At 35.7% G+C, this 18,811-nt stretch overlaps 1 protein-coding gene across 1 annotated transcript in view; it reads left to right on the top strand.

Annotated features, from left to right (window-relative positions):
* LOC150106591 (WD repeat-containing protein 82-like) overlaps positions 1 to 18,811 on the top strand; it is a 228,974-nt gene that overhangs the window by 31,229 nt on the left and 178,934 nt on the right. The window contains exon 2 of the mRNA XM_090392561.1: positions 4,445 to 4,542. Coding sequence (XP_090248687.1) covers positions 4,445 to 4,542 — 98 coding nt within the window. The remainder of the gene's footprint in view (positions 1 to 4,444; positions 4,543 to 18,811) is intronic.

Raw genomic sequence — 18,811 nt, 5'->3', positions numbered from 1 at the left:
CTTTTCTATCATCTCTCATGCCATATGAAAAATTTGATATGGAGCTTTCATCTGATTATTGTATACCAGTTCTAACATCCAAGTCTCCCATTACAGTTCTGAAATGTTTTCCTTTATTGTAAAGTTATTATAATTATTGTACGGGCACCTCCATGGAATCTGAAGACATCGTGGGAGATCCAAAATATCCACACAATCTATCATACCTCTCCTTGAACCCATTAATAGATAAAGCACTCACAACTGACTCTGGTAACCCATTCCACTCATTCACAACTCTCCAAGCAAAAAATCTAGTCCTCACACCCCTACTAACTACACCTTTATTCAACTTCCAAGGATGATCCCTTGTTCTGGTCCCTCTAGCCAAGTACTGAAACATTTCCCCTGCACCAGTCCTGTAAAAAGCTTAAGCAACATAAATGTTTCTATCATATCCCATATTTTTTTCTTATCAACCAACTTCTGCAATCCGCACACATCCTCAGTCTATCATCATAGGGAACATTCCACAGACCACTCACCTCTGAATCTTCACCACCACCACTTCCTCATCCCCCCAGGAGACCAGACTTGAGCAGTAATCCTGATCTGGACATATCAAAGCTTTATAAAAAGGAACCACAACTTTATCTCTACTTTTTCATGTGTTCTTCAGTAGCCATGTAATCTAATCTACCTTAGCAATATGCCCTCTTAACTTTAACACTCTGTCTACCACCACCCCTAATTTTTTATCTTCATCTATTTCCTGGAGTACAGTGACATCAATGTGATACACAGTTTGTAATCTGTTTATCCCCAAATGCATAACTTGACATTTCTCCGTATTAAACTGATACCAATTATCTTTTGCCCATACTGACAGCCTATTTAAATCCATCACTTCCAGACATTTTATTCCTGACAGAAACTCAGGTTACAGCTACATTTGTTACTGTCCACCTCCAATGCCCAAACTACACTTCATGATTCTTTTTGTCACATGGATGCCACCTGTGCTTTTGTGAAATCTGACATAGCCTATCAGAGAATAGCTAATTTAGAATTCCTTGCTTCAAGGTTTCCTTGCCCCAGCTGTCTCCAAACACCACTCATATAGCCATTCAGATTTCATGTTCTTTTCCATGAAACCCAACCATCAGCAATCCAGCTATCCAAATAATGAGGTCATCTTCCTGGATGATCTCAACATCCACAATTCCAACTGGCTCTCTTATTCCAAAACCACCAATCAGTAACTTGCTTCACTCTCCAAATATTCTTGATCTCTTTTTGACCATTTCTCCTTTCAGATACACTGTTGAGGCACTCCTCTCAGCAACTCGGACACAATCTTATACAAGTCTCCTCTCTCATAGAATGCTCCTCCTCCAACTGCTCCCAACCTTGCATCCTCTGGCACTAGTCACTCGGGATGCCTTCTAGAATTTCTGATCCTCCTTTCCTTGGTCTGACTATTGTTTCTGCTGCTCTTCATGATTCTTTTTGCCACAAGGGTGGTGGTACCTGTGCCTTCATGAAATCTGACACAGCTTTCCAGAGAATGGCTAATTTAGAATCCCCTGCTTTTTACCTTCTCTGGTTCAAGGTTTCTTTGCCCCATTTAGTAACATTCATTTCTGGAACAGCCTTTCTCAAGAAGTATTCCGAAATAACTACAACCTGCAACTCTTCAAAAAAAAAATCAAACTTCTATCTCAGTCCTCACCTGCACTCCATACATGGCACTGATGTGCTCATATGTAGCTCTACCTCTCGTATATGAGATCGATAAAACAAAGAGGATACTGTTGTGTGGATTTCGGACTGGTTTGCATAAGTTGGAACCATCGAACTTGTCTGACATTTAATTCACTGTCTTTACCTCTTTCTATTACTGTACTTATAATTTAATTCATAATTTTAATTTTTTGAAGCTATAGTATCCACACAAAAGTTCAATTCAAGTTAAAACAAAGTATGGAAATAAGATCATAATAATGTGCATTATAAAATGGCATTTTTGTGTAGTAGTGTACCATTGTAAATATTAGACTAGGGCATTTTTGTTGTATATACTAGAAAGTTATTTCAAATCATTTGGCTTATTTTTGCTACTTAAAATGGTGATGATCCTATACATCTAATTCTACCCTGCCAGAGCAGAGCCTTCCAGCTATATTTTTGAATTTTCATGTTTTCCTGAAGTTGATTGAAAAATGTTTGTTCTCTATAGTAAGCAATAACCCTGGATTATCTAACCCTAATGTCAACCTCTGGTATTAACATTCTATTATTATAATAATATTATTGTACAGGCACCTACACGGAGTCTGAAGACTCATTGCAGGAGATAAAAATGATCCACACAATCATACCTCTCCTTGAACCCATTAACAAACAGAGCACTAACAACTGACTCTGGCAACCCATTCCATTCATTAAGAACTCTCCAAATGAAAAATCTAGTCCTCACTGCCTCTACTAAACACTTTTACTCAACTTCCAAGGATGATGATGACCTCTTGTCCCTCCCCCTTTTTTTTTTTTTGCCTATCAGCCAACTTCTGCAGTCAATACATCCTCAATCTACTCTTATAAGGAATGTTCCACAGACCACTCACCATTTTGGTCACTTGCCTCTGAATCCTCTCCATCACTTTTTCATCCCCAACAAAACCCAGGAGACTAGATCTGAGCCCAATAATCCAAATATGGACATATCAAGGCCTTATAAAGAGGAATTTATGTACACTATATCACTTATGTTCACTTATAGTATGTTCTTCAGTAGCCAAGTAATCTTATGAACTATCTTAGCAATATGCCCTCTGAACTCCAACTCTCTATCTATCACCACCCCTAAATCCCTAGCTTCATCTATTTCCTAGAGTACAGTTCCATCAGTGCGGTACACATCTTGTAATTGATTTATCTCAAAATGCATAACTTTACATTTCTCCACATTAAACTGATATCCATTATTTTTTGCCATAATGACAGCTTATTTAAATCATCCTGCAAGCTCTCCATATTGCCTTGATTCACTATTACTCCTTAATTTTGCATCATCGATAAATAACTGAATATTTCCTTTCAGGTTTATTTCCTATATCATTTATGTACACATTAAACAGCAATGGTCCCAACCCTGAACCTTGCAGTATACCACTAGTCACCTGTTTTTGCCTTCTTCTTCCCCTCATTATACCACTTTTTGATATCTGTCCAGCAGCCACCCTTTTATCCACATAACCAATGTTATATCCATCTCTGTTTGCTTTAATTTGCTTAGCAAAGTTCCATGTGGTATTCTGCCAAATGCCTTTGTAAAATCCAGCAGAATCATTGTGTAACCATTTCCTTTATCCATTTCAGCTTTCAATCTATTATAAAAAATTAGGAAATTACTGTGGCATGACTGACCCTTCACAAAGTCATGTTGTCCCTTATAGAGTATCCTATTCTTATCCATTTATTATTGAATTCTCTTTTTGACTAATTTTTCCAAACACACCTGAGATACTGATTGATCTGTAATTTACTACTGCAATCTTAGAATCTCCCTTGTGCAAGGGAATTATTTTGCCCTCTTTCCATTCCCTTGGAACTCTACCGGAGCTCAGACCTTGAATTAAAGAGCCTACTCAGAGGCATTGCCAGTTCCTATAGGTTTACAAATTTTCATAAGTGAAATTATCATTAAAAATGATAAATTGAAACAAAAATTTAGATAATCCTACATATTTTAGCAAAGATCCCAAATAACTGTCATTAAATTGCCCAGCTGATGCGAAGTTGTTTTATATGTACACTGAATTGAATGGCAAAACTAATCCAGTAGGTTCATCTACATTTTGTGAAACACATTTAAAATAATGTAAACAGTGAGGTTATCTAATTAAAACCTACCTGAATTGTAATGCTTTGACGAGTACATTCTGTAAACATTTTTGTATGTTTAATCACTTCCCTTGTTCATATTCATATAGGCAGAGTCAGCTATTACATTATGGGGGGAGTAGTTATAATGTATTGCACTCAAAGATGTCGATCGGTTGAATCTTGAGGGCCATGCCTTTTGTTCACATTATGCATGCTTTAGACTTAGGTTAAGCCATGAACAATTTTTATAATTTTGAACTATGTGCATAAATGTCAAATTCAGTAGTCATTCAAGTATGTAAAAATAACATTACAGATAAAAAAATATTGAAACATTCTATTGGATTCACTTCAATATTTTTGTAAGGCATGTGGAGTGTCTTAACATGAAATGAAATGTGTATATATATGAAATATCTGAGACAGGAATTCTAATTTTTCCCAGGTTGTACTCACTCATATTTGCACATACAAAAATTAACATGTAATATATGCAATTTGTATATCATTATTGGAATATTATATAAATCTCTGTTCTAATATGAGTAGTCTGAAATTTTTTTTTTGTTTGTTTTAGACATATGAAGACATTGCACAGCAAAAAGTATGGAGCAGATCTTATTCATTTTACACATGCAGAAAATACAGCACTTCATTGTTCAACGAAAGTAGATGGTAAGAATCTTGATTTATTTACTTTTTTTTCAATATTAGAGCTGTGAATTGTGAATGTACAGTAAATAGTGTAACTTCTGGTCCATTGAGAATGAAATTAGAGGTAGTTTGCGAAACTGGAAAGAAACCATATACATTAGTTTCACTTCTTTATTTATTAATTAATCAGAGGTAGCAAATGAACTGGTCATATTGCTTGAAGACAAGACCAATGTACAAAATGCTGGATTGGATTCCACAGAAAGTAAACAATCATTACCAACCGAAATCATCAGAATTGCAGAAGTGACATTGGGGGGGGGGGTAGACCGACCATTGACAGACTTGAAATTATCTTGTAAAAGTCTTCATCCAGCAATGGATTGATAATGACCAATTATGATGATGATGATATAAGTTTGCAGTTAGAATTGGGGAAGCTACAGGAAAATTGTTTGATTTAAAATCAGGTATAACACGAGGGTGCATGCATCTCCACTGTTATTCATCATTTTTAGATTTCTTTATGCAAGGGGGGGGGGGGAGTGGCATTAAACCTGATATCAAAATTGTAGATATTCAGCTTAGCTTTTATGTAGATGTTTCTTAATAAATCTGGTACGAGTCTTCAGAACTTTTTAACTAAATTGAATAACTTCTGTAATAAATTTTGTTTAAAAATCAGCAATAAAAAGAAATTTCAAAAACTGGCAAGAACATTGACATCGACTGCATTTTCAGTAATGAATTAGTAATACCTTTCAACTATTTAGGCCCGATTTTACAGAAATAGATAATAGAATAAGAAAAGGTGGTATGATGGATTGATGAAATCATCAGAATTGCCGAAAATAACACTGGAAAAGCAAGCCTTAAATTATAAACCATTAGGAAAAAGAAAACTGGGACACCCTCTAAAGAGATTCAACAATGGCTTCTAAGGCCAAAACAGGCTACTCTAGGCCTAAATCCTTGAAAAGCATGATGATGATGTAAAAAAAAAAAAAAAAAATCCATTGACAGATTTGGAGCTAGTTGAATAAATATTCAGGAAATGAAAGAGAAAATAAGCCAAAACACGAGATTAGCAGTATACGAGACAGTGCTTAAACCAGTTTCAACTTAATGATTTAAAAGTCTCATTACAAATAAAACTGTGTGCAAGGACTGCAGAGAATTCTGAGAAAGACTTAGGGCATGAATAGCAGAATTATATTAAAAATGAAGATATTAAGAAAGAAACTTGGCTTTGTTATCATTCAGAAACATAATATAAGGTGGAATGTCACTTAAATAGAATGGGAAAGGAAAAGTTAGCAGAACAGGATAGCAAGAAAAAATATTCAGAGGGAAACTGAGATCTGAGGGTATTATTTACGTAGTTAATGATGTCTCAGGAGAACATTATAAGATCTGCCACCATTGGAGCTCTGACAAATAGCAATCCTCACCTTCTCGTGGTGCACCCTGTTGGGTATCTACTTGGATACTGAACAAACGAGGATGGGCTGGCAATTTGGGATTTAGCCGACCAAATTGTATTCTTATTGGTTAAACCAGAATAAAAAATGATGGTACAACATGACAAAATTTCATGCCGGCTGGGGCTGTCGCCCAGTTAAACAAGGCCCCTGTTGTTTTTGCCAGGGAACCAGGGCGAACAGCGAAAAGTCAGCTACTGGAACAAATCTGAAAACAAACCCCAACTCAACATCACCAGAGTTAAAGATCGGTACTATCAACATAAGAAGCCTGAATGGCAAAGAAATGGAGCTAGCTGAGGAATTAGATAAGTACCAGATCGACATAATAGGGGTGACTGAAACAAAAAAGACCAAAACTGGTGAGATCTTTCTGAGCAATAAATACAAAATGTTATATTCAGGCAATGACAATCAAGGAAAAGAAGGAGTAGCCATAGTATTTAACACAAAATACAAGGCTAATTTTCTTGAATGGCAGTCAGTCTCAAGTAGAGTAATGTGGGCAAATATGAGAATGGGGAACTGGACAATGAGACTTATTTGTGCCTGTAGTCCCACAGAAGGTTCTACTAAGATAGAAGTGGAGGAATTTTTTGAGGCTTTAGAAAAGGCAACTGACACAATGAAAAAGGAAAAGTTGGTCCTTATTGGGGATCTAAATAGCAGAGTAGGAAATGATTGTGAGACATACAAAAATATTTTGGGGACCATAGTATTCACTAATAATAATGGCAAATATCTGTTGGATTTCTGCTCAGGACATGGACTGGTTATTACTAACACCATGTTCCAAAATAAAGATGTGCACAAATTCACATGGAGAGAAGAGGCTAGGAATAAGAAAAGTCTCATTGACTATGTTATTGTTGATAGTGATGTTTTCTCCCTGGTGCAGGACACCAGAGTGTACAGAGGATTTGAAATTGGAAGTGATCACTATTTAGTCTTGAGCAAGATAAAATTGAATTTCATATTGAAAAGAATAACATGTAAGAAAGTTTTAAAGCGAATAAAAGTTGAGCAGCTCTCAGATGTGAACTGTAGACTAAAATACACAAAGATTATTGAAGAAAATCTGAAAGAGTTTGAGAACAGGAATCAAACCTTGGAGATTCAGTGGTAAACTCTGAAGAAAACATTGATTGATTCTGCCAGAGAGGCATGTGGTGACCTTGTCTGCAAGGATAAAAAAATCAGAACTCCCTGGTGGACTCAGGAAATTAAAGAGGCAGTGAAGGAAAAGAAGAAAGCATATCAAAAGTTTCTGTCAAATAAGTCAGCTTGTGCTCTTCGAGAATATAGAGACAAATGCAAGAATGCTAAATACTGTGTGAAACTAGCTAAACAGAAGTCATGGGAGGACTTTGGCAAGAATATAGAAAATAAATATCAAGAAGGTGGCAAATTATTCTGGAGGTTGTTGAAGAAGCTTAGGAATGGAGGAAAGAGTGCTGTAAAAGGAGTTAGAGATGATAAAGGTGACATGGAAACAAGAGAAAAAAGATATCCTTGAAGTATGGAGTAATTACTTTCAAAAACTGCTAAATGAAACAAGCAGTGATGACAGCACAGTGGTAAAAAGCACTGACCAGGCATGCAGTCAGGAATACATATCCATACTTGAAGTAGAAAAAGCCATCAAAGGCTTGAAATGTGGAAAGGCAGCAGGAGTGGATGATATTCGACCAGAAATGCTGAAGTATGGTGGTATAAGAGTCTTACAGTGGCTGCACTGCCTAGTTCAGAAAGCCTGGACAGAGGGATGAATTCCCGATGGGAGTAGAGCTCTGATAGTACCCATATATAAAAAGGGAAATAAAACTGAATGTGAGACTTACAGAGGTATTTCCCTACTGAGTGTTCCTGGCAAGATCTATGCAAGTATACTTGAGAAACGGTTGAGAAGAATTGTGGAAGAAAAGCTTAGTGAAGAACAAGCTCGATTCAGGCCAAATAGAGGCTGTCAGGATCATATCTTCACTTTACGACAAATAGTTGAAAAAACATGGGAATATAACAAAGATCTGTATTTAAGTTTTGTTGATTTGAAAATATGGTGTCAATGGGGCATTATATCCAGCAATACTTAGTCTTTATTTGAGTTGTAAGTCAGCAGTTAGAATTGAAAGAAGTACAGGAAGATGGTTTAATGTTAAATCTGGTGTGAATAAATCACATTATCCCCTCTGTTATTTATTATCTATATGGATCACATTATGAAGGAAAGTGGTATTAAACATGATATCAAAATTGGAGATTTTAATGTCAGCTCTTTGCTTTATGCGGATGATGTTATACTTCTAAATAAATTCGCTAGAAGTCTGCAAGATTCTCTGACTGAATTGAATAGCTGTTGTAATAGATATGGTATGAACGTCAGCAATAAAAAGACAAAGACAATGAAAATAGGCAAAATCATTGAAAATGTCAACTGTGTTGTGAATGGAGAACCTGTTGAACAAGCGAAACATTTCAGCTACTTAGGCACGATTTTTACTGAAGATGGTAAATTAAATATAGAAATAGACAACAGAATCAGCAAAGCTGGTATGGTGGGAAGTCAATTGAATAAATTCATATGGAATAAGAGAGAAATTAGTCGGAACTCTAAATTAGCTGTATACAAGACAGTGTTCAAACCAGTTTTAACTTATGGATATGAGAGCTGGGTCATAAGTAAAACACTTGACCAAAGACTAGAGACCGCAGATATGAGAGTCCTGAGAAAGATTATAGGCGTGAACAGATGGCATCAATGCCAATATCATATTAAAAACGAGGATATTAGGATAGAACTTGACATTGTCAGCATCCAGGAATGCATTATCAGAGCTAATCTCAGGTGGTAAAGTCACTTAAACAGAATGGCTGAAGAAAGACAAGTGTTCTCTGCCAGGTTGGCAGGAAAATGACCCAGAGGAAGACCAAGATATCGGTGGATTGATACGGTACAAAGTGCCTTAGACGATAGAAATATAAGATCTGATAATGTTGGGGTCTTGACAAGTAACAGACTGATTTTGAGGAAAATTGTAGATAGGAAGTTAGTAATGATGTAATTTTTTTCATGCAGTACTATCATATCCTGTCACTTGAGGGTACATGGCAGGAATTTGATGATGATGGTGAAAATTGTTGATTGAAAGCTAATGCAGGGTGCGGTTATCTAGCATCCCTGGTTTCAGAGCCTTGCTGGATTAGCAATTTTGCCTGACCAACTGAGGCCCTGTAATAATAATTCATCAGTACACATCTGACCAACTAATTATACCTCTCCCGACCTAGAAACTGAAATATTTAATATAAATTGAGATTTAAGTGATTAAATGAAATACATTAGTATTCAGAACAGTATAATTTCAGAGTCATTATAGCATTTCTTTATCAGTGTTCATCCACTCAGCTAGATTTTCTTCAATTAAGCCTACCTGCAATATCCTTGGAAGTAAGTCACACTTTTTTCCATACTCAGACAACTTATTTGTACCTAATGTAATGTACCTAAATAGGAAATTTAGTTTTTCTTGTCACCAGCAACTTACACGAAAATTGTTTGATTTAAAATCAGGTGTGCGTGCTATGTTTGAGCATCCTATGACAGTAACTGTATCTTTAGATTGTCTGAATCCTGTAGGCCATTCTTCATTCTCAGTTGTTAATGTTTTTTGCAGTGTGTATCACAATTATAATGCAGTTTCATTGGCATTATACATCTGCTTGTAAGTGAAGTGCTCATCAGCTATAGTTTATCAACTTTTTCCATATACTTGACAGTTCTTTCATGGTTTGCAGACTTTTTCTGATTACAAACTTTATGGATAGAACCTGCATGGCACTTCCTAAAATTTAGAAGCCATCCTTCACCACACCCACATTAATTGAGTGAGCATGTGCTTAATTATTTAAGTGCATCTTTGGTGGCCCATGGGGTGCTTAAGGGTCAAAGCTGTATAACTGAGAGGAGACCTCCATAGCCTTTAAAGGAATGCGGAGAACCGACCAGGGCTTCTGACCTAATGTCCAATCCTCACCTTCTCGTGGTGCACCCTGTTGGGTATCTACTTGGATACTGAACAAATGAGGATGGGCTGGCAATTTGGGATTTAGCCGACCAAATTGTATTCTTATTGGTTAAACCGGAATAAAAAATGATGGTACAACATGACAAAATTTCATGCCGGCTGGGGCTGTCGCCCAGTTAAACAAGGCCCCTGTTGTTTTTGCCAGGGAACCAGGGCGAACAGCGAAAAGTCAGCTACTGGAACAAATCTGAAAACAAACCCCAACTCAACATCACCAGAGTTAAAGATCGGTACTATCAACATAAGAAGCCTGAATGGCAAAGAAATGGAGCTAGCTGAGGAATTAGATAAGTACCAGATTGACATAATAGGGGTGACTGAAACAAAAAAGACCAAAACTGGTGAGATCTTTCTGAGCAATAAATACAAAATGTTATATTCAGGCAATGAAAATCAAGGAAACGAAGGAGTAGCCATAGTATTCAACAAAATACGAGGCTAATCTTCTTGAATGGCAGTCAATCTCAAGTAGAGTAATGTGGGTAAATATGAGAATGGGGAACTGGACAATGAGACTTATTTGTGCCTGTAGTCCCACCGAAGGTTCTACTAAGATAGAAGTGGAGGAATTTTTTGAGGCTTTAGAAAAAGCAACTGACACAATGAAAAAGGAAAAGTTGGTCCTTGTTGGGGATCTAAATAGCAGAGTAGGAAATGATTGTGAGACATACAAAAATATTTTGGGGAAAATTTGGAGGAAAGAGCAAAGCTAATAATAATGGCAATTATCTGTTGGATTTCTGCTCAGGACATGGACTGGTTATTACTAACACCATGTTCCAAAATAAAGATGTGCACAAATTCACATGGAGAGAAGAGGCTAGGAATAAGAAAAGTCTCATTGACTATGTTATTGTTGATAGTGATGTTTTCTCCCTGGTGCAGGACACCAGAGTGTACAGAGGATTTGAAATTGGAAGTGATCAGTATTTCATCTTGAGCAGGATAAAATTGAATTTCATATTGAAAAGAATAACATGTAAGAAAGTTTTAAAGCGAATAAAAGCTGAGCAGCTCTCAGATGTGAACTGTAGACTAAAATACAGAAAGATTATTGAAAAGAAAATGAAAGAGTTTGAGAACAGGAATCAAACCTTGGAGATTCAGTGGCAAACTCTGAAGAAAACATTGATTGATTCTGCCAGAGAGGCATGTGGTGAGGTTGTCTGCAAGGATAAAAAAATGCAAGAAAAAAAAAATTTGTCTCTATATTCTTAGAGAATATAGAGACAAATGCAAGAAAGCTAAACAGTGTGTAAAACTAGCTAAACAAAAGTCATGGGAGGACTTTGGCAAGAATATAGAAAATAAATATCAAGAAGGTGGCAAAATATTCTGGAGGTTGTTGAAGAAGCTTAGGAATGGAGGAAAAAGTGCTGTAAAAGGAATTAGAGATGATAAACGTGACATAAAAACTGGAGAAAAAGATATCCTTGAAATATGGAGTAATTACTTTGAAAAACTGCTAAATGAAACAAGCAGTGATGACAGCACAGTGGTAAAAAACACTGATCAGGCATGCAGGCAGAAATATATATCCATACTTGAAGTAGAAAAAGCCATCAAAGGCTTGAAATGTGGAAAGGCAGCTGGAGTAGATGATATTCGACCAGAAATGCTGACGTATGGGGGTATAAGAGTCTTACAGTGGCTGCACTGCCTAGTTCAGAAAGCCTGGACAGAGGGACGAATTCCCGATGGGAGTAGAGCTCTGATAGTACCCATATATAAAAAGGGAAATAAAACTGAATGTGAGAATTACAGAGGTATTTCCCTACTGAGTGTTCCTGGCAAGATCTATGCAAGTATACTTGAGAAACGGTTGAGAAGGATTGTGGAAGAAAAGCTTGGTGAAGAACAAGCTGGATTCAGGCCAAACAGGCTGTCAGGATCAGATCTTCACTTTACGACAAATAGTCGAGAAAGCATGGGAATATAACAAAGATCTGTATTTAAGCTTTGTTGATTTGGAAAAGGCATATGATAAGGTGCCAAGAGAGAAGCTATTCAATACGCTGCAGTTATATGGTGTCAATGGGGCATTATATCAAGCAATACTTAGTCTTTATTTGAGTTTTAAGTCATCAGTTAGAATAGAAGGAAGTACAGGAAGATGGTTTAACACGTTGACTGCCGTAATGTTAAAAAATTTTTTGATCCCCAGGCCAACTTCTTTTTGTTTTACAATTTGCTTAAAGTAACATAAAATAATCATATTTTATGATTTTTTATTTATTTCATGCAGCTAAATAGATTTTTTAAGTGCGAATCACGTGTGCACCGCGCGGCCTGAGAAGAATTTTTTTACTGCTGGGCCGAGCGGTGCACACGTGATTCGCACTTCACACAAGGTCAAACTTGGATATATATGACGCTTACGAACAGTTATATGTGTTGAGTGTTTTGTCCGGTGGAATAAATTTGTTATAGTGATAAATATTGTTATAAATTGCCCTAATATGGGAGACTACGAAAAAGAGCAACGTCATTTAGAAGCCTTGATAAATGAAGTTCTATCTGATGACGAACCATATGAATATTCTACGGAAAGTTACTACGGAAGTGATCTTAGTTCTGTGTCTTCAGATTCTGATTCTCTCATTGCTAGGAAGAGAATAAAAGTATCTACAACTGGTAATACCGAAGTTTTCGCTCCTAGTACATCTCAGTTTACTGCTGCTCCTTCTGTAGACCAAACAATTGATGATGTTATAAGAAATTCCTCAGATGAAATACTTGGAAATGTGAATTCAACCGACCTACAATGGAATGAAATTACAGGTGATAAACTAAAACATTTTCAGTTTGTGGATAATAATTTTGGAATAAAACAAAATGTTATTGAAGAAATGCATGATAAACAGCCTGTAGACTTCTTTTTTATGTTTGTTGATGAAGGACTGCTGGACCTAATGGTGCAAGAAACTAACAGATACGCTCTTCAAAAACTCAGTAAGAGAAGTTTACCAAAAGCAAGGATAAGAAAGTGGAAAAACACAAATCCCAATGAAATGAAGATATTTTTGGGTCTGCAAATTTGGTTCGGTTTAGTGCAGATGCCAAAATTAGAGTGTTATTGGTCGAATAACATCCTCTATTCTACAGAAATCAAACAAGTTATGTCAAGGAATCGGTTCGATCTTCTTCTCAGTATCTGGCACTTCACAGACAACGAGGGTGGAAATACTTCTGAAAGACTTTATAAAATTACACCTCTCATAAATCACATAAGAAAAAATTTCCAGAAAATAATGACGCCTTCGAGTAATATTTGCGTTGATGAAACTTTAGTTCCTTTCCGAGGTTGTATTGCCTTTCGACAGTACATCAAGAATAAACGACACAAATTTGGCATAAAACTATTCAAATTGTGTATTGAAGATGGATATACATATGATTTCAAGATATACTGCGGCGCAGAAAAGACCAATGCTACTAATAGTGTTCCAACTTCAATTGTTATGGGACTTTGTGAGAATCTTCTTGACCATGGACGCACAATATTTGTAGATAATTATTATACCAGTATTGAATTAGCGCACAAACTTTTGAATAGACAAACACACCTTGTAGGTACTTTGAGAAAAAATCGAAAGGGAATTCCACAGGATGTTACCCAGAAGAAATTGAAAAAGGGTGAAATAATTGGTAAAGAAAGTGACACAGGGGTGGTGGTAATAAAATGGTGCGATAAACGTGAAGTGCTTATGTTATCAACAAAACACACAAACAAAATGAAATCCCTTACAGCAAGAAATGGTAATGAAGTGCAAAAGCCGGAAGCTATTATGGACTATAACAAAAGCAAAAGTTTTATTGATCTATCTGATCAGATAAAAGCCTATGCTTCTTGTCTTCGAAGAAGTGTGAAATGGTATCGAAAACTCGCAGTTGAAATTCTTTTAGGTTCTGCTGTGGTGAACGCTTTTATAGTATATAAGCGAGTTACTGATAAAAACATTAGCATCACAGAATTTAGAGAAAAAATCGCAAAAGAGTTATTAGGAATTACACCAAAGGAAAATAATGTCGCTTCGACTTCAGACAAGGAAAAACATATTTTAGAAGAGGTTGGTACCAGTAATAGGAGAAGATGTACATCTTGCTACAAAAAGTTAACCGAAGAACATAATAGAAAATATGCAACATCTAAGGCGACACAAACACGGTGGAAATGTGTTCAGTGCAAAAAATTTTACTGTGTTCGTTGTTTTACTATTGTGCATAACTGTAGTTTGTAATTGTTAATAATAATGTCACCTAATTATTTTTTTCATATCAATTTGTCTATTATTTGACATTTTTTTGTTTGTTAGTTTTTCAATTGTTTAGAAGAAAAATTTATGATTTGTAACATTTCTAATGACATATATTATAAATAAATATTTAGCACCATTGTTATTGTTTTATTCAACATTAGAAATTGGCCTAAATCAGGTAAAAATAAAACCCCTATAATAGGTCGTGTAGTTGAAATTCTACTGTGCTAACCATATAAACCTGTTTACCAGGCCCCACATTTCCATTACCCATAAGCATTTCATTTAGATACGAATCACGGGTGAACTACACGGCCTGAAAGAAAAATCTTTATGCGAATCAAATATGATTCACGCAATGCATTGAACAAATGTAGTGTGAATCGTATTTGATTCATACGGCGGTCAACGTGTTAAATTTAAATCTGGTGTGAGACAAGGATTTACGTTATCCCCTCTGTTATTCATTATCTATATGGATCACATTATGAAGGAAAGTGGTATTAAACATGATATCAAAATTGGAGATGTTAATGTCAGCTCTTTGCTTTATGCGGATGATTTTATACTTCTAAATAAATCCGCTACAAGTCTGCAAGATTCTCTGACTAAATTGAATAGCTGTCGTAATAGATATGGTATGAAGGTCAGCAATAAAAAGACAAAGACAATGAAAATAGGCAGAATCATTGAAAATGTCAACTGTGTTGTGAATGGAGAACCTGTGTAACAAGTAAAACATTTCAGCTACTTAGGCATAATTTTTACTGAAGATGGTAAATTAAATATAGAAATAGACAACAGAATCAGCAAAACTGGTATGGTTGGAAGTCAATTGAATAAATTCATATGGAATAAGAGAGAAATTAGTTGGAACACTAAATTAACTGTATACAAGACAGTGTTCAAACCAGTTTTAACTTATGGATCTGAGAGCTGGGTCATAAGTAAAACACTTGACCAAAGACTAGAGACTGCAGATATGACAGTCCTGAGAAAGATTATAGGCATGAACAGATGGCATCAATGGCAATATCATATTCAAAATGAGGATATTAGGAAAGAACTTGATATTGTCAGCATCCAGGAATGCATTAGCAGAGCTAATCTCAGGTGGTATGGTCACCTAAACAGAATGGGCGAGGAAAGATTAGCAAAACAAGTGTTCTCTGCCAGGTTGGCAGGAACACGACCCAGAGGAAGACCAAGATATAGGTGGTTTGATACGGTACAAAGTGCCTTAGATGATAGAAATATAAGATCTGATAATGTTGGAGTCTTGACAAGTAACAGACTGATTTGGATGAAAATTGTAGATAGGAAGTTAGTAATGATATAATTTTTTCATGTAGTACTATCAGATCCTGTACACCCCTTGTGGGTACATGGCAGGAATTTGATGATGATGATGATTGGTGGCCCATTGAAGTAGTCAGGTGGTCACAGGAATTTCAAGTTGTGTCTTGTAATTTTGTCCAGACTATCTGTTGCTGAAAAATCGGTAGTGTACCTGTAATGGTGCGAACATAATTATGTATTCATATAATTAAGTTTTCACTATTGCAATATAACTTAATTATATGCCCAATTTGAATGTTTTTTATTCATATGCCTTTTCAAAATCAACTCAAGTAGAGATTCTTGTTGTATTTCTTTGATTTCTCTACAATTTATTGTCAATTAAAAATCTGATTTTGGCAACTCATTTATTATGCATCGTATTACCATTATGCACTGTATATTATTCTTCAACAGGAAGCCTTCTTGGCCCTTATAACAAATATTCTCTTTTGTAAGGGCTTTTCAACTAAAGGTGTATAAGAGAATGAATGACTACTATTTGGATTTTTATTTTTGGTCAAATTTATTTTAAAACTAAGTTATACCAACTAGTTTTGCTAGTTTAAGTGTTCTTTTAAAAAATAATTAATGAGGGTCTTCCAGATCTCTGGCAAAATCAATCCTCTGTTTCTATTAAGGTTTTGTTCTGAACGGAGAACTGTTGTGGCTTCTTTTATAATTCGGGAGCAGAAGTCCTCCTCTAAGTAGGGCATTGAGCTTTTATCCCATTCTATCATATGGTTAGTCCTAGCAAAATGAAAGGCTAACCCTGATTTGTCTTCTCTATTATTATTGACTTCTATGTGTTCCTTCTTGATTTCAAAACTTCTTGAAGTCTGGCCAATATAGTTCAAGCCGCACATCTAACTTTTTCCTATGGAATAAAACTATTTATCATCAATTAACAGGCCTTGCAATGGGAAGCCCTCTTTCACCACCTTGTGTGGATCTCTTTATGGAGAAATTTGAAAGTAAAATTTTATCTCAACTAGACCTTAAACCCACAGTTTGGTGGCGATGTGTTGATGATATTTTTATCGTTTGGAAAAATACGGAAAAGATCTGTTCGATTTTGTAAGCAAGATTAACTCTTTGCATCAAAAAATTAAATTCACTCTAGAACTTGAGAAAGATAACCAATTACCATTTCTGGACATTTTAATCAAGAAATGAATAAATGGTCGTATCAGCCTTACAGTTTATCGCAAACCCAGCAATACAGGGAGATACTTGCACTTCACTTCTTCACACCGTATTTCTTAGAAACTTAGCATTGTGCACATGCTAAAAAATAGAGCCTCTCTCATTACTACAGATGATAAAAACTTCCAAGATGAACTGTCCCTGATATCAAATAACCTTACAAAGAATGGTTATCCTAGAAAATTGATACACAAGATTCTTTTCTGTGACCCCCCACAAAGACAACCTGAAGATATACATTATAATTCTATCATAGTGATTCCGTTTGTGGGGACAATTTCCAATAAGATTGCCAGACTCCTTAAGCTGCATGTAATATGAGTGACTTTTAAACCTGCACAGACCATTCGCCAATTTTTACGATCTCCGAAAGACAGTCATCCATTTTTTAAATGTGCCGGAGTTTACAACATACCCTGCTCGTGCAGCTTGAACTATATTGGCCAGACTTCAAGAAGTTTTGAAATCAGGAAGAAGGTACACGTAGGAGACGTCAATAATAATAGGGAAGACAAATCGGAGTTAGCCTTTCATTTTGTTAGGACTACCATATGATAGAATGGGATTAAAGCTCAATGCCCTACTTAGAGGAGGACTTCTGCTCCCGAATTATAAAAGAAGCCATAACAGTTCTCCGTTCAGAACAAAACCTTAATAGAAACCGAGGATTGATTTTGCCCGAGATCTGGAAGACCCTCATTAGATCTTTCAACATGCCAGAATTAAATTTTGCTGCCAACTACAGAACGTTCCTACATAACAACTAGTAGATCATACACGCACTATGCGTGTGATGTACTCGTTCTTCTGCTTTTATAAAAATGCAATTGTATTCAGTTCATTTTATGGTTTTAGTGTAAACAGTTTTTAGCGTTTAAGTGTTCTTATTTTTTATACATCTTTTACCTTGATGAAGCCTACAGCCACAGTTGGCGAAACTAGTTGGTATAACTTAGTTTTAAAATAAATTTGACCAAAAAAAACCCCAAATAGTAGTCATTCATTCTCCTATAGTTCTTGTGGTCAAAAATAACCGTTTTTATCATCATAAAGGTGTATTAGCTGGTCTCTTATAGAGGTGGCAGGGATTTCCTCCTAGAAACCACGGTTTTTCATTCTGCAAACTGAACCAAAGAACACAGCAGTTTACAGAACTTGCCTCAAAGTGCCTTCATTGTTTGGCTGTAATTCAGAATAACAACAGATCACAATTTTTTTTTTTTCAGTTTATTCAGGTATAAATCTTTTCTGGAATACATTAATAAAATTCCTGTATAATTTCATATTCATTTATTTTCTTTTTACGAGTCGATACAGTGAAACTGTAGTCTGGAATTCAACCTTGTCATCAGGCTTTCTAAATATGTAGAGTAGTGGTCTTTTGCTGTCTTTATTTTGTGAAGTTAAATTACAGCATTGATTATAGATTCTTCCAACTGTCACTTTAGAACAAACAACAAAAAAAGTGTTTCCTTACCAAATGTAGTTTGGCGAATGACTTTTTCTTTGTTTTTATTCCTTAATCTCAAACACACTTTTAAGGTAATAATTTTTTTAACTATTTCAGTTGTGTTTCTGAAAGAAAGGCAGTAATTAACAAAAAAAAAAAAAATTGTATGAGTGTGAATCGGAAAGTATTTTTAATGTTTCATTTAATTTTTTGTTCATTTTGTACTCTTTCAGATGTTCACAAGCTTCATATAAATTGTATTTTTTGATACTCTCCCATGGGATGGGACACGACAAATCATCTCGTTACAGTTTTCCATTTGTCAAGCGCACACAGTGAATCATAACTTTGGTTTCTCCAGAAGCACATAATGTTGGAAGGGAAAAGACTTTACTTTTTGGCTATGCCATCATCATCATCATTTGATGATGATGATGATATAGCTTGATGTACATGTCTTTCTGTATTATT

This window comes from Typopeltis vanoorti, chromosome 5 (genome assembly GCF_054136105.1).
Source record: "Typopeltis vanoorti isolate ZY-2024b chromosome 5, IOZ_Tvanoo_1.0, whole genome shotgun sequence".
Lineage (NCBI taxonomy): Eukaryota > Metazoa > Arthropoda > Arachnida > Uropygi > Thelyphonidae > Typopeltis > Typopeltis vanoorti.
The sequence above is the reverse complement of the archived record's forward strand: the minus strand, read 5'-3'. Positions and strand labels throughout refer to the sequence as shown.